Source organism: Pundamilia nyererei, unplaced genomic scaffold (genome assembly GCF_000239375.1).
Source record: "Pundamilia nyererei isolate P.nyererei 1_Seehausen unplaced genomic scaffold, PunNye1.0 scaffold00091, whole genome shotgun sequence".
NCBI classification, from domain to species: domain Eukaryota; kingdom Metazoa; phylum Chordata; class Actinopteri; order Cichliformes; family Cichlidae; genus Pundamilia; species Pundamilia nyererei.
The window spans coordinates 415,727-431,497 of NW_005187492.1; the positions used below are offsets into that span (position 1 = coordinate 415,727).

At 40.8% G+C, this 15,771-nt stretch overlaps 1 protein-coding gene across 9 annotated transcripts in view; it reads left to right on the plus strand.

Annotated features, from left to right (window-relative positions):
* The first annotated feature begins 2,138 nt into the window (after nt 1-2,138).
* picalmb (phosphatidylinositol binding clathrin assembly protein b) overlaps nt 2,139-15,771 on the plus strand; it is a 21,397-nt gene continuing 7,764 nt past the window's right edge. For 2 of the 9 annotated variants that reach the window (XM_005739293.1, XM_005739295.1), the window contains exons 1-15: nt 2,139-2,736; nt 7,326-7,468; nt 7,598-7,673; nt 7,764-7,866; nt 9,384-9,477; nt 9,680-9,791; nt 9,897-10,003; nt 10,091-10,132; nt 10,651-10,662; nt 11,204-11,289; nt 11,410-11,533; nt 11,648-11,781; nt 13,206-13,306; nt 13,488-13,640; nt 14,006-14,089. In XM_005739293.1, the coding sequence (XP_005739350.1) occupies nt 2,607-2,736; nt 7,326-7,468; nt 7,598-7,673; nt 7,764-7,866; nt 9,384-9,477; nt 9,680-9,791; nt 9,897-10,003; nt 10,091-10,132; nt 10,651-10,662; nt 11,204-11,289; nt 11,410-11,533; nt 11,648-11,781; nt 13,206-13,306; nt 13,488-13,640; nt 14,006-14,089 (1,501 nt within the window). In that variant the 5' untranslated portion in view covers nt 2,139-2,606. The remainder of the gene's footprint in view (nt 2,737-7,325; nt 7,469-7,597; nt 7,674-7,763; nt 7,867-9,383; nt 9,478-9,679; nt 9,792-9,896; nt 10,004-10,090; nt 10,133-10,650; nt 10,663-11,203; nt 11,290-11,409; nt 11,534-11,647; nt 11,782-13,205; nt 13,307-13,487; nt 13,641-14,005; nt 14,090-15,771) is intronic. The other 7 variants (XM_005739296.1, XM_005739297.1, XM_005739298.1 and 4 more) reach the window with 5 other exon arrangements.

Below are 15,771 nucleotides of genomic sequence, written 5' to 3' on the forward strand. Positions count from 1 at the left end.
GTACTCAGTCATTTATGTCAGTTTTATTTATGAAGGCAAAACTATTAGTTAATTTTGTATCATCTATATTATCCATCTACTATTACTACAAATATTATTACTAGTGCCTTTTTGCCTTTATTAGATGGCACAGTGAAGAGTAGACAGGAAAGCAGGGAGAGTGAGTCAGGGTTTGTGATAAAAGTGAAGGTGTTGTACTGATGACATTACCTGGGCCTACAGTACTACTTTTAGGGACCTTTTTTGTCCTTCAACATAAACCAAATAAACATCCACAAATGCCTTTTTTTCATCTGTATATTGCTACCAAAATTAGAGCTCTGTCTCAGAGGGATGTTGAAAAACTAGTTCACACATTTGTGACTCCTCAATAACTACAAAATGCTACAGTGAGAGAACTAACAGGGTGTAGAAAGAGAGATACATACAAAAGTCCTGAATGATCAGGCCGTGTCATATCTTAAAGACCTTGTAGGACTGTATTATCCCATAAGAAAACACTTCACTCTCAGTGTGCAGGCTTACTGAAGTTTCCAAAAATAGCATGGTAGCCTTCAGCTATCAGGCCCCTGTCCAAATGGAACCAGCTCTTAGTTTGGGTTCAGGAGACAGACACCCTCTCTATTTTTAAGATTAAGCTTAAGACTTTCCTTTCTGATAAAGTTTATAGTTAGGGCTGGATAAGGTGGCCTAGAACAATCCCCTAGTTATGCTCCTTTAAGCTCAGGCTGCTGAGGGACCTCCCATCATGCACTGAGCACTTCTCCACAACTCTCTTTTCATTCCTGTTGGTTATAGCACATCTGCATGCCATTCACTTTCATCTACTCTCCCCCACAGTTTGTGTTCTGTCCTCATCTCCTCCCACTCTCCTTTCTCTCCATCAACCAGTCACAGCAGATGGCGTGGTCCCTCCTTGAGCCTGGTTCTTCTGGAGGACTCTTCCTTTCAATATGAAAGCACCTGGGGCGGTTGTTGTTATGAATTGGCACAGAAAATAAAATAAAAATGAACTGAATAATACTACATGTGAACTACTAAATATCTTGTATGGTTTTTAATTTTTATCACTGTTTTTTAATGGAAAGCACTTTGGTCAACCATGTTGTTTTAAAGTGCTCTATAAATAAAGTTGGATTGGATATTTGTGTAGAATTTTTCTTCATTTCTTAATAATGTTGCAACCTTACTTACTGTTATGATTTACTGATGTTATTTAGTTCAGTATGTTTCACTGTAAAGGTTGAGGATGTGTGTAAATAACAAACCCCTGTTAAGGAGACAGGATGGCTAGCCTTAGCGACAAGTCCACGTTGACCAGACAGATAAATGAGGCGATTGTCACTCAGCAGTGATAATGGGAATTTCTCAAGGACTGGAGGAAGTTATCATAACAAGTTTAAAACTGTTCAGTCTCTGTGTTCTGGAGTAAGATAAACCTACCATGAAGCCTTGGGCTCATTGTGCCTCACAGCCATTCCTGGGGAAAATGCTTGCTCTAGCAAACCAAAGCCACACTTTTGCTAATGCAATCACACATTTTTACACACTGGAACTTGATCGTTATTATTTACAGGGAATAATAACAGTTTCTGAGAAAATAAAATTCTATCCACTTCTTCTTTTCACACCAAAACGAAACAGGAAACTACATTTAAGTTTAAATCAGGAAAAGTATGTAAATGGGAGGTCTGCTTATCCTACTGGCCATTAAATTTTTTTAAATAAATTAAAATCACATGTATTTTTCAAACTCAGTATTAGTAATTCCTTTGAAGTGTGTACATATTGAAAACACAAAAGTCCAACTCTCACTGCACACTCCTGTCCTCAATCAAAATACAGGCTTCATCTCGACATCCAGGCCTCACTGACTGAACCCATCTGCTTTATTTCAGCTGGTCTGCGATCAGTTTGTACACACCTGCACGGCAGCGGACCTAGTGGCGTGTCTGAGGAGGCAAATCTGACTCAGGATCTGCAGCACAGTGTGTCGTGTATAAGTATTTTTCCCCACTTCATAACAGAAAAGAGGAAAGCAGGCCCGCCATTTCCCCTCCTCAGTGGTCTCTTTTTCAGTCCTAGCTTGTAAAGCCGACCGACGGTGGCGGCGGCGACATCGGCGGGAGGAGGCGGAGGAGAAGGAGGAGCGGCGGAGGCAGGCAGGCGGGCAGGCGAGCGGAGAGACGCAGGGATCTGGTGTGCCACATCGGGATGAGAGCGAGGCTGAGATCCGGGTCGAGTGAGTCAGCGAGTGGACCTTGCAATCACAGCATCCTTAAAAACTGACTGATTCTGGACGGAGCCGAGCGGCACAACAATACATAAACTACCGAACATTTTTTTTTATTGTTGTTGTCATTTTTCGCTTGTCTTTATTATTCCGCCCTCCCTCGGTCTGCGCCTGCCATAGCCTTAATTCTGATTTTCATTTCCACCAAGCTGGGTGAAGCGGGGGGGTCCGGTGAGGTAGCGGTGTAGGAGGAGGTGGAGGGTTTATTAATTTTTTGCTGTTGTTATTGTTTTCGTACGAGCTCATATCTGAAGGCAAACCCAGACGAGCCTCATATTTTGACAGCCTTTTGTTGCACTGACTGGAAGCGAAGATGTCGGGGCAGAGCATTACGGACAGGATAACTGCAGCCCAGCACAGTGTAACGGGATCCGCCGTGTCGAAAACAGTATGCAAGGCCACCACGCACGAAATAATGGGCCCGAAAAAGAAACATCTGGATTGTGAGTATCTTTAAACACCACACGGGTTTTGGGGTAAAACCACCACTGAATTTTTTTCCCAGTGGAAACTAAGCTAAGCTATATCGATAGCTGAGCTATTAGGCCTCAAAGCCTTTAGCACAGGCTACATAGGCTAAGATGCTAGCGCTTGCTCATGACAGGGAGATTAGTTATATTGTTTAAACACTGACCACAGGCCTTCTTGAAATAGTTTTGAACGTAATTACGGAATCTTAAGATTGACAGCCTTTATTTATGCTTACAGTTAATTTAGCCTTTTCGTTTTACATATAAGTTGCTGTAAACCTAGCTTTTTTTTCTTTTAGCTCCCACTACTTCCTATATTTACTCATAGCTTGAAATTATAGCCGTAATTCGCTTATGTGACTGCTGCTTCATACAGAAAATCCTTACAAAATATATCAGGAAGCTGTGGGCCCTTGCACAACATTTCCAGGAATGCTCTCATCTTTAGTGGAGTGAGTGAGTAATTTGATACCTGCTGATACACTGAGGTGACACTGAAGGAGCAAAAAAGAAAAATCACAGTTTGTGCCTGGAGTACCTTAAAGGACACGGACAGTACATGACACATCTATGACAAGAATACATATGCACCCTGACGCAGGCACAGGGGCTTAAACCCTCCTCTGACTTATGAGTACATCAGAGGGGTCACTGCTTGTGTGTACTTAAAGATGCAGCAGTAATATTTTTCTGCATTTTGATCCACAGAAATTAAAGCAATGAACATGGTTTTATGAAGGTCCTGTGTCTTCATAAGAGTTCAGTGCCGTGTATGTGTGTGGAGGGAGGGGGGATTGTATATTTATCTACCATGTTCAAGGCTGCTAACCCAGCACAGTGGTTTTTGGACTCAAGAAGCTAAAACTGTGGTGAGTATTTTGGGTTGATGGTAAAGCTGCAGGTTCCACACCTGTTGTTCTGCTCAGACGACTCCCCTGAGGTGACATGAGTGAAAGTTGGCAGAGTCATACACTGTTGGACTGATCCCAACAGAAGCCATAAATCCAGCGTGACTGAGATGTGTCTCAGCACACACAGGACAACCTGTATGTGTGTGCGTACATAATGCCACAAGGCCCTCTTATTGTATGTTGACACTTAAGAAAGGTCAGTTGTCTGGGTTGGCAGGCTTACTTATGTTTTCTCAATTTTTAATCTCCATTTTGACACAAATTTTCTGCATTTTGAGTAAGTTTAGGAGGATTACTTTCACTAGAGAGTTGAAAGTACTGTGAATGACTGGAGACACACCAGAACGATACATGTGGTGCTTTTTAAAAAGTGCGTTACGAGTAAAAGAAGCCACAGTTAGCTTAATATCTGTAAATTTTAATCTGTATAATCCTCAGAATTCTTTCAGATTCACATATTTCACAAAGTTTTAAAACACATGACTAATGACAGTAAAGGTGTGTGTGTGTGTGTGTGTGTGTAGTCGAGTGTTTCAGGCTCCAGATGCATGCAGAAGGAACATTATAGGAATCTGATCATTTATGCGGCTTATTGTAGAGACCGAAAACACATTTGAGAAGCTGTAGTCTGTAAATATTTTATTTTTTTAGGTTGTCCTTAAATCTGGATATAGCAGACACCTTTTTTAATGGAGGTTTTCAAGTGTAAGAAGAAAGTCGAAGTTCTCAAATGTCAAATATCATTCAGTTTAATGCAGATGTAATAGAAGTTTTTCTACAGTCCGCATCATTGTTAATGAAATCGGCACTTCTTTTATCAAAGGAAAAAGTAAACAGGACAACCAAATGTTCCGTTTTGTCAGTTTTCAATACTCTGATGCACTCGGCAGTATGTGCGTACGTGGAATGGAAGAAGAGCTCAAAGTGCACAGTAGTAAAAATCAAGTGTGTGAATGTAGCTTGTAGTGTAGCTGAACTTTGAATCTATTAAAACTACACAGGTGCTTCATAAATAGAAGTCCAAAGTCTGATAGCCACCTCTTATGTGACACTGTCTGACTGGTAATCATAATCAGCTTTAAGTAGACATCATTAACATAGACTCATGGACTCATTAACAGTTTGATCCACAAAATGCCAGAAATTAAAAAAAAATAAAAATAAGAAAAGAAAAACAGTGTCTCATAGTTTAAACCTCAACCTTTACTTTAAAGTCACATTTAAGTAAAGATGGGGAATTCAATAGCAGAGTGTGCAGAGGATCTGCAGAGTAGTTGATAATTAATTTTGTTATTCAGTTAATCAATAAATTCTGTTAGTTATTGCTATTAGTACCTGAGTGACTGCTTAGTTTGAGTAGTGGAGGTGAGGAACGAGTGACGCTGAGTCAATGGGCCAAAATGTAACTTTATTTTATGAAACATGTCAGATCAGTATTAAAAAGTTCACAATGATCAGTCAAAATATGGTGGAAGAATTTACACACATTTACATTTTTGTCATTGTTGTTTTTTTAAGTTATCACAATAAGTAACTAATTCATCATTTATATCCTGTCTTATAGCTCCTGTGGAAAGCCTCCTTTCTCTTAGTTGCTCTGTCCTCACTCTGATGCATTTTAGGACTAAAGGCATGTTTAAGATGACACACTAAGACTGATTTCTGGGTCACAGGCACAAATCCGTGTTATAAAAATACTCTTTTATATCATTGTGCTCGCATAGTCTCTCTCTCTCAATTTTTTTTCCAAGATAAAATAAACTAGCAGCAAATAATTATTCTCTATTATAAATATTCTCATAAATAAAGCCCTGTTTTTAACACGTTCTAGCTGATCCTGCATTGATTGTCGTTACATGGATTTAAACTGCATAATGAGGACTAAATGCGGATTTATTTTTAATGCACAGTTCAGTGGCATCACTCATTGTCATGACAGTTACATGAATACATTTGTGTCTTGTGAATTGATTCACTTAGAAATCGTTCATGTCAGCCACTGTGGACATTTAGCAGGCTGATTATAACATGACAGTGCTGTCAGTGCATCCTCCTCCCCCATCTTCTTCCTCCTCCTCCTGCCTCGTCTCCTCTCTGTCGTCGTTTTCTTCTCTGGGCAGTTCAGCCACCCATGCTAACTTCTCTGCTGCTGCTTCTGTGGAAGGTTATCCTGTCCTACTTAGAGTCCCCCGCCTTTTGAAAAGTCAAATATAGGACAGAAATGGAGGCCCAATTACCCCTTCAGTCTGATCGCTTCTGTGAATGGCAGGGTCATTAGCACTGATGTACTCGGCTGCTTCGAGTAGTATCATTCAACCAGCATATGGGTGCGGGGCGAGCATATGATCAGAGGAAGTGGGACAGAACATGTATGGTTAACATCTTATGCCCTGCACTTTATACTGGTCTGATAGAAGGGTGGTTTGCTGCCAGTAATAAGCTAGATTAGTTTCAGGTTTCTGCTGCAGTGATCCCTGATTGTACTCAAACAACAGTATGATGATTTAGTCATTATCATGCAGATTTTATGTGGAAAACCGCTTTTCTTAAATACCCTTATTTGGCCAATTTACCTCACTGCTCCAGAGGATTTTGGATAGAATAATAGCAGGACTTCAGGACTACAAGAACCTTTTGTTACTACCTGATCTGTAAGTTACTGGTGTGATTGTTTAATTAACTGCATAGACTTTATGTGAAGCAGAAAAAAGCTTGGCAGATGTTAGAGGAAACAGCACCAGAGCTGCCATTAATAATACAGAGATCAACAACACAGTATAATTTTTTTAGGTGCACGTATTGGACTTGGAGATTTGTGATCAAATATTCACCTATTTTATGTCCAACAATATGAAATTAAACTGTAAAATGACTAAACGAGATGGGAAATACTCAGATTTTAGAGCTGTTGGTCACATTTGTTTGGCAAATGATAATTCTGTTATCCACATATGTTGGACAGTTTTTTAACAGTTTATCATTTACAGTGTCCTAGCTGATTGTATTTTATAGTATTATCAATGGTGTTTTCTGTTAAGCTGATGGTGTTGTGTTAGATTAGAAAACATCAGTAACATAGTTGGTCTTTACAGCATTTTTAGATCTTTTTGAACAGTCTTCCTTCACCATTTTCAGTTTTGTCTCGACTGATCGCCAGCACAAAACGTAGTAATGTGAATTAGCCTGTGTCGCAATTTTTGGGATTATTTGCCAACATTGGGGTTAACAGGTGAACAAGTTGAACTACTGTGAGCACAGTGACCTGCTTTGGAAAACATGGAAATTAGATGAACACTGGAGACCAGTTTTTAGTTTGCGCATCTGTTGTTACTTTCTAATTTGTCACAGTAGACAGCGGCAGGTGTTGGTCTGTTTGCTGGTTCAACATAAGGCCTGTCTGACAAAAAGAAATGATACACTGGGAATAGATTCCTGATGAACATTATTCAATGTTTGTTGGCATAATATGCATCTAAATCAGCGGACAAATGGGAGCTGTTGGGATCTCAGGCCACAGGTCAGAACAGTGGAGCTTCAGATAAGCCATAAAAAGCAGTAAAATGCCTCATTCAGACTGCAGTAGACAACACTGGACAGCCTCCAGTTATTAAAAACTGTAATTTAACTGTATGAAATCTCTTTTGTTTTAAGATTTGATTCATTGCACCAACGAGATGAACGTGAACATTCCCCAACTGGCTGACTCGCTGTTTGAGAGGACCACCAACACCAGCTGGGTGGTTGTGTTTAAATCCCTCATCACTACACACCACCTCATGGTCTACGGTAACGAGGTGAGACACTTGATCCCATTCCCATTACGATCCAAGCCAATGAACTGGTTCCACTTTAATGGCAGAATATTTGAGTGTCTGTTTCACCAATTAGTGATGTTGCCTTAACTGTTGTCACGCCTCCTGCAGCGTTTTGTCCAGTATTTGGCTTCAAGGAATACACTTTTCAACCTCAGTAACTTCTTGGACAAAAGTGGATTACAAGGTAACGTTTTTTGTTCTTATCGTGGAAGTTTCAACAAAATACGTAAATTGTGATAAATGCTTATTTGACACCTCCTGTCTTGCGTTCCAGGCTATGACATGTCTACATTCATCAGGAGGTATAGTCGATACCTAAATGAGAAAGCAGTTTCATACAGACAGGTTGCCTTTGACTTCACAAAAGTTAAACGCGGGTGAGCACTGAAACAGATTTCCTATTCTACAATAAAAGCTGTAAACTTGCTTTCCCTTTAAATATGTTTAAAGAAAGAATGTTTACATCTGAAGCAAATAATAATGCTCATTGTGACTAAAGCTGGGTTGTTTTAATTCATCAAATAGTGAAATATAGTGATCAGTTACTCACGGCTCAGAGAGGTCTTTAAATACGTTGTCTAAACTGTCTAAATTGGCTCTTTTTTTGCATTTTTGACTGTCAAGCCGTCTCAGCAGAACTTGTATCAAATTAATAGTAATAACCCATTTTTTAAAATTACATAGAGTCAAATAGCAAATGATAAATTAATCAGTTGATCCACAAACGATTAATTGTTGAGCATTGTTATACTTCCACAGCAGAGTTAACAGACCTGTTGTAATTAGTCTGTAATTTGTTTTCCAAATAAAGTTTAGTATATACTTTTTGTTGTTGTAATGGACACTCAGTTTGCTGGACAATAGAGCTTTGTGCTAAATGGTACTGCTTGTTCTGGCTTCTCCAGTATAAAGATTTCAATTTTTAATTTTTTAAAACAACTTTTTGAAGCTGTGTATGTTTAACCTCCTAGGACCTGGCGTCCACATATGTGGACATCACATTTTGGGTTATTTAGACTAAAAGCACGGTGGCAAGGTGGTTAGCACTGTTGCCGCACAGCAAGAAGGTCCTGAGTTCAATTCCAACATCAAGTCTTTCTGTGAGGAGTTTGCATGTTCTCCCCGTGTTCGCGTGGGTTTCCTCCGGGTACTCCGGCTTCCTCCCACCGTCCAAAGACATGCAGCTTGTGGGGATAGGTTAATCGGATAATCCAAATTACCACTAGGTGTGAATGTGCGAGTGAATGTGAGTGCGAATGGTTGTCTGTCCCTGTGTGTTAGCCCTGCGACAGACTGGCGACCTGTCCAAGGTGTACCCCGCCTCTCGCCCTATGACAGCTGGGATAGGCTCCAGCGCCCCTGAAAAGGATAAGCGGAAGCGAATGGATGGATGGATAGACCAAAATACTCAATTTTGCTCTACAAGGGCCTGATATCCTCTTACGAGGACATTATACTGCTACTGTTCTATCAAAATTTTAAACGAATATCCTCATATGTGGCGCTTATTTTTCTTAAAAACAAAAATAAGGTAAAAATAAATAAATTGGTAATTCTTTGTTTTTACATTCATATGCCCCAATATGCCCAAATATCAAAGAGAAATAAAAAATGCATGCCATGGAAGAGTTTGGGTCTTAGGAGGTTAACTGAAAATCTCTAGGCTTCAGATTGATCTCCCCTTCAGCTGTGACAAATTACAGCAACATTTTCCTGTTCTGTTTTGTTTTTGACATTTTAGAGCCTGCTGACAGATTTATCAGTAACTATTTGCAGCACTATCATCAGTATAAAACCCATAAGTCAGTCTGTTTTAATATCTGCACTGTTTGCTTCCCCATCTCTCCTCTCCTCGTTGCCCTCGCCTGCTCCGACTCTGCGTGTGTCCACACAGAGTGGACGGCGTAATGAGGACCATGAATACAGAGAAGCTGCTGAAGACTATCCCCATTATTCAGAACCAGATGGACGCCCTTCTCGATTTCAATGTGAGTTTAAGGTGAAGCCCCCCCCCCCCCACCGTGGTTCTGCAGCTCGTGTAGTAAGAAGCTGCTCATCTGGAGTGTGCAGAGTGCACCGAGACTGCTGTATTTCCCTAATTCAGAAGCAGACTTTTTGTTTTTTGTGTGTCAACAAATCGCTGTGCAGAAGCTTTAAAGATAAATGTCTCGGCTGATTGCTTTCCCTCAGGTCAATGCCAACGAGCTGACTAATGGAGTCATCAATGCAGCCTTCATGCTGCTCTTCAAAGACTCCATCCGGCTCTTTGCTGCTTATAATGAAGGCATTATCAACCTGCTTGGTAAGACCTTTGCGGACTCACCTTGTCTTTGTAAATCCTGTGCTGTTGTTGGCCATTACAAGTAAATACAATCTTTTTTTCTTTTTTTTATATATAACCAAACAGAGAAATACTTTGACATGAAGAAGACTCAGTGCAAAGAAGGTCTGGACATCTACAAGAAGTTCCTCACTCGAATGACCCGGATATCAGAATTCCTGAAAGTAGCAGAGGTAAATTAGACTACATTTATCTCCACAAATGCTCCTGCTGTCGTGAGTGCAGGGAAGCAAACACAACTCGCTCTTTCTTTCTAACAGCAGGTGGGAATCGATCGAGGAGACATTCCAGACCTTTCACAGGTAAGCGTCAGAAAACCTGAGGTTTCCACTCTTATTAGGAAGACTTTTCTTTTCTTTCTGTTACTGCCAGCTCTAACTGCTTTTTTTTTCTTTTTTTGATTCAGCATTGTCCTTGTTAGACTAGAATATAGTATACTCGGCTCACATTTTATTTACAATTAGGCACTTTGCATGATTTCCTTCTTGGGCGCATGTCTGCCAGAGGAGGCGGTCCTCTTTTCCAGTTCCCTATCCTCTTTCTTCCTCTTCTGAATCTCCTTCTTTTCTTCTTGCCCCCAGTACCTTCTTCTAATTCTTCTGACAGTAAATAAAGGTGTGGAGTCCTCACACTATAGTTGAAGCCTGCATAGTGGCAGATGTTTCATAATTTACAGTAAACTGTGCACACTGTTGTGCTCGTCTCTGGGGGACCAGTTTTACATAAATAATTTACCCCCGAAAAACTGCAGCTAAGAAGCCTTTCCTCTCACTGTCACCACCTTTATATTCTGTATTTTCCCCTTATCTTTCCACTTTAGTTCACAGTTTGTGTAAGTACTATCATTCCACTCTTTTTCTTCTATGTCCGTGACTTGCCTCAGTGTTGTCTTTTTGCATGCCTCTGCTCTGACTCTGTCTCCTACATCGTGGTGAAAAACAGTTGAAGGAAAAAACACTCGCCGTGGTAAAATTCTGTTCACTTTTGGTCGTGTTATTGAGGTGTAAGCAAGCATAGCTCATCTCCTGTAAAATGGCTGCCCCGTTGTGCTTAGACACCGCCACTTCAACAACGGCCGGGTTGCTGAAAGTGTTGTGGTGCTGTACGTCATCCCACACAGATGTTACTCTCATCCAAAGTAGCTCTTTGGCTGGAATGTAGTTATCGATCAGTGGTGGGTAACTAATAGCCCAAAGCTACCAAAAACGCGCAGATCAAAGACATAAATTGGCTGTCTACACCTGAGTTTTCATGGTGTGGTGTTTTGTACTCCATCTTGGTTGCTCACCACTGTCTTTTATGGTCTTCATGTCTATGTAGACTACATTTTCTGTCTCAGGAAGTCACTGACTCTATGTTCTCTGTCACGACAGGCTCCTAGTAGCCTTCTCGAAGCTCTAGAGCAACACTTGGCCTCTTTAGAGGGCAAAAAGGTCAAAGATTCCACTGCAGCCAGCAGGTATATAAATCCTCTTATATTTGCCTTGGATCACAGCAACTACCTCAACATTTATATTAGATCAGTCATACTGACTTATCTGTGCTGCACTGCATCTGGTGTGAATTTGTTTCCCTGCAGGGCCAGCACTCTGTCCAATGCTGTGTCATCACTGGCCAGCACAGGGATGTCTTTCACTAAAGTCGATGAGCGAGAGAAGCAGGCGGCTCTCGAGGAGGAACAGGCTCGACTCAAAGCTCTCAAGGTTAATGCATTTTTGAAACGAAAAATGAAACATTATTTCACGTGGCATGCATTAAATCTCCCCAGCGTTGGCTTTTTCTTTTTTTTTTTTTGACTGGACTTCATTACTCATCAGGAACAAAGGCTTAAAGAGCTCTCCAAGAGGCCTTCATTTGCCACGACTGATACATCACCAATCTCCACCACTGGGGGCACTATCAGCACAGCACCAGCCATTGATCTCTTCTCTACACCCAGCTGCTCCAATGGGTACTGCTTAGATCTATATTTTGTACTTGAAAAGAAAGCGCTTCAGTAACTAATTTATAACATATAAAATTGTGAGTAATTAGGACATGTAGGGAACCTTTGCCAGCATTGTCGTTGCAGAAGAAGGTATCAAACAGTCACGATGAGATGCTCATGCTAGTAATGACATGAGAGGATGTACATGTGAGATAGCTGAAGCAGTTTATTAATCAGCTGAAAAGTATTTTGTTGGTTTTCTTGATTTTGGGTTTGAGACTGGTGATCATTCAAAAAATTACATGATCTCACCGTGTGCCCACGGAAAGGATAACGGGTACGTTTCACCCTTCATAATGCTTCCTCTTCTACAGCTGCAGTCTGTAACCCAGAGGTGTAGTCAGTTTATTATCACATTGGCGCTAGAAGCAGCCATTAGAAAATGAGTACACTGTTGTCATAAAGGGACAGACATGGTCAACAATAATATTCAGGTAGGCGGTGGCATTTAAGTGACACTCCGTTAGTGCAAATAGGCACAAAGTGTGCCAAGAAAATGTCCCCACACCATTACATCTCCACCACCTGACTTAACCAAGGCAGGATGAATGCATGCTTTCATGTTTACACTTAATTCTGACCTCACCATCTGAATGTCATGACAGAAATCAAGACTTTCCTAAACAACAAATGTTTTTCAGTCTTCTGAAACATGCAAATTTTAGCCTCAGTTTCCTGTTCTTAGCTTAAGAACAGCGTTAATTGCACTTGGTGTGGTCTTCTACTACCTGTAGCCCATCTGTGCACAGAGATGCTCTTCTGCATACTGTAGTTGTAGTGAGTGGTTATTCAGGTTACTACTGCCTTCTTCCTCTGACCTCTAACATCAACGAGGCATTTTTGCCCCAGGAACTGCCGCTCATTGAAATATTGTAATGCTCGATTTGAATCTCAGCAGGTTGTTTTGACCTTGTCTACGTGCCTCAATGAATTGAATTGCTGCCATGAAATTGACTGATTATATACTTGCGTTAATGAGCAACTGAGCAGGTGTACCCAATAAAGTAGCAAGTGAGTGTATTTACACTGAAAAGCTTAAGGGAGAGACTTCTGGTTGGAAAACACATGCTTCTATATTAAAATAATATACTAATGGTGGTTGGTGGTATAAGATGATGTATTTCTGGATCGGGGAGCCACATGACAAAGTAAAAGTTTTATTAAAGTGATTTTGCTCAATGTGTACATTTAAATATGACAAGAGCTATGAAAGCATAATATTTGATTTAGAAACAAAAAAGGTTAACCCTTCCCCACTAGAGCAGCCTTTTCGGCCATTAACTCCAAATGGTTATCTGTCAGAAGAGACCAGGATAAACACTATAATCAAGCAGTTTCCGGGGCTGTATTATGGATTTGTTTACCAGGCTTTTTTCTTCTGTCCACAGTGCAGTGAAGATGGAGAGCGACCTTTTTGACCTGCAGCCTACTTTCCAGCCCTCCATGCAATCAGGCACCACAGGGCTTCCAGCAGCGACAGCATGGGCAGGTGAACTGTCGCCTCTCCCATCACGTTCCAACCAACATCTGCTTCTGGACTTTATTTGTTCTGCATGCTTTCCTCTTGTTGTTGTCTGACTCTGAATCCCACATCTTCCTCTGCTCTTCACTTTCTTCTGTCTTTTGCTTTTCTGTCTCTCTCTCTCTCTCTCTTTCCTCTGCCCGCATAGATCCTTTCACGTCTACTGAAGCTGGAGATGATTCCATGCCAAACCTTAACCCTTTCCTCTCAAAACTCGTTGTCGATGCCACTCACTTACCTGTCGTGTCTTCAGACGGTGTTAGCTTTTCCTCTAGGACATCTGGTCATGAAGTGTTTGGTGGTAACAAATCATTTTGCTTCTCAGAAGTCTTGTCGTGCTTGTTCATTTCTGTGTAGCTTCTTATAAGCATGATTAGCCTGCATGTTTTCCCTCTGCTGGTTTAGTTTGAATGCTGATTACCTGTCTGCTTATACACATCTCAGTTCTCTCTTCCTGTCTTCCTGTTCTAAGCTCAAGCTCAAATTACGTTAGCTTCTTAGCCTCTTTGTGCCTCTCATGTACCAAACAGGGTCCTCCATGTCCTGCTATGGAGGTAGTTTGGGCTCTTTTAATGAAGTTTGGTGTTGCATTGTAGTGCAAAGATGCCTTAGAGCTTTAAGTGGAAATATGTTCTTCTTTTACCAACACTATTTTTGATTCTCCAGATCGTTACAATCCCTTTATTGACACAAACTCATCCGTTTCAACCAATTACAAACGCACAGTGCGGATAGAGCACTCCATCTCAGGTACTATGATGGCTCCCCATCACAGCCTATGTTTCCTGGCAAACATAGGATCCTATGCAAATCCCCCTCCCTCCCCCAAAGAGCCATTATTTTGTCATCCATGGTAGAAATATAGGCAGAAACTTGTGTTAAAGGAAAGGTCTGACATTTTGGGAAAATATTTTAACAAATGGTAATATTTGTTAAATTAGGGTTAGGTTAGGTTTGGTTAGGTTGCTGGGTTGGATCAGTGAATGTGACAGCGTTGCTCTGGAGCTGTTCCTTAGTGATTTGGGGCCATTTTGACCTGGTAGCATCACACTGTTGCTGCAAATTTATTGAAGCACATCCATGATGCAGCTCTCTTGTTCCACCACATCTTAAGTATATTGTGTTGGGTTGGTCTGGTGACTATGGAGGTCATTTGAATACACTTAACTCATTAACCAACTTAACTATTCAAGAAACAAGTTTGAGATTATTTGAGCTATAACCCATTATGCTAGTGGAAGCGGCAATCAGAAGTCAGGTACACTGTGATTGTAAAGGGGTGGATGTAGTCAGCAGCAGGTGATGAAATGATGCTCAGTTGGTGTTAAGGGGCCTGAAGTGTGCCAGGAAAAACCCCCTACACAATTGCATCACTACTACCAGCCTGAACTGTTGATACAAGGCAGAATGGATCCATCCTTTCATGTTTATGCTCAATTCTGACCATACTAACTGAATGTTGCAGCAAAAATTGAGACTCCAAATCCAGGCAACATTTTTCCAGTCTTGTTCAGTTTTTGTGAAGCTGTGCAAACTGTAGATTTGTGTTCTTAGCTGGCAGGAGTGGCACCTGATGTGCTCTGTAAACCCTAGAGATAGTGTGGGAAAATTGCAACAGATCAGCAGTTTGTGAAATGCTCAGACTAGCCTGTGTGGCACTAACAACCATGTCACGTTCAAAGTCACTTGAGTTTATGTCAAAATGTAGACAGTTTGAACTCTTTTAGTCAGTGTGTCACTCAGAAATAATACTACTGTAAATCCCCTCAGACTGCAGCGTGAGCCAACCAAAACTCTGGCACTTCTTTACAGTATCACAGTTTTGTTGATACTCTCTGCCTGGTTAAAGGACTAGGATTTAGTCAAAAGCCTTGTGTAATGTTATTTTGAGCTTTGAGACTTTTTCCTTAAATATTTAAAAGCCATTTCTTTTATGTGGGTTTTCAAAACATGCAGAAACTATTGGTCTTTTCAATCACTGGTTTATGCTTCTCATCAGCAGCAAAACAGTTTGACATTAAGCAAGCTATTTAGCAAAGTCTGACCAAGCTAGCTGCCATGTGACCTTTTGTGAATGCTCACAGCTGCATTACTTGCTTGACAGGAACAACTGCCAATCAAAATATAATGTTCCTCCAGCTGATCCGATCTACCACCAGCCATTTTCTTTAGGTGTCCACCTATTTTCAGTTTTCATGTTAAGCTAAGTGTAACATATGCTAGTCTGATCAATTAGTATTAATCTCCAAAATGTCAAACTATTCCTTTAATGCTTGCCTTTGGGTTGCTGCGGTACATATCCACCTCAAATTTTGCTTAAGAGTTTAATAACTTTTGTACATGTTAGCTCTTGTCTTTCTTAGAGCTGGGCGATATGAGATTTTTTCATATCACGATATGTTTTTTTCATTTCAGGCGATAACGATATCTAT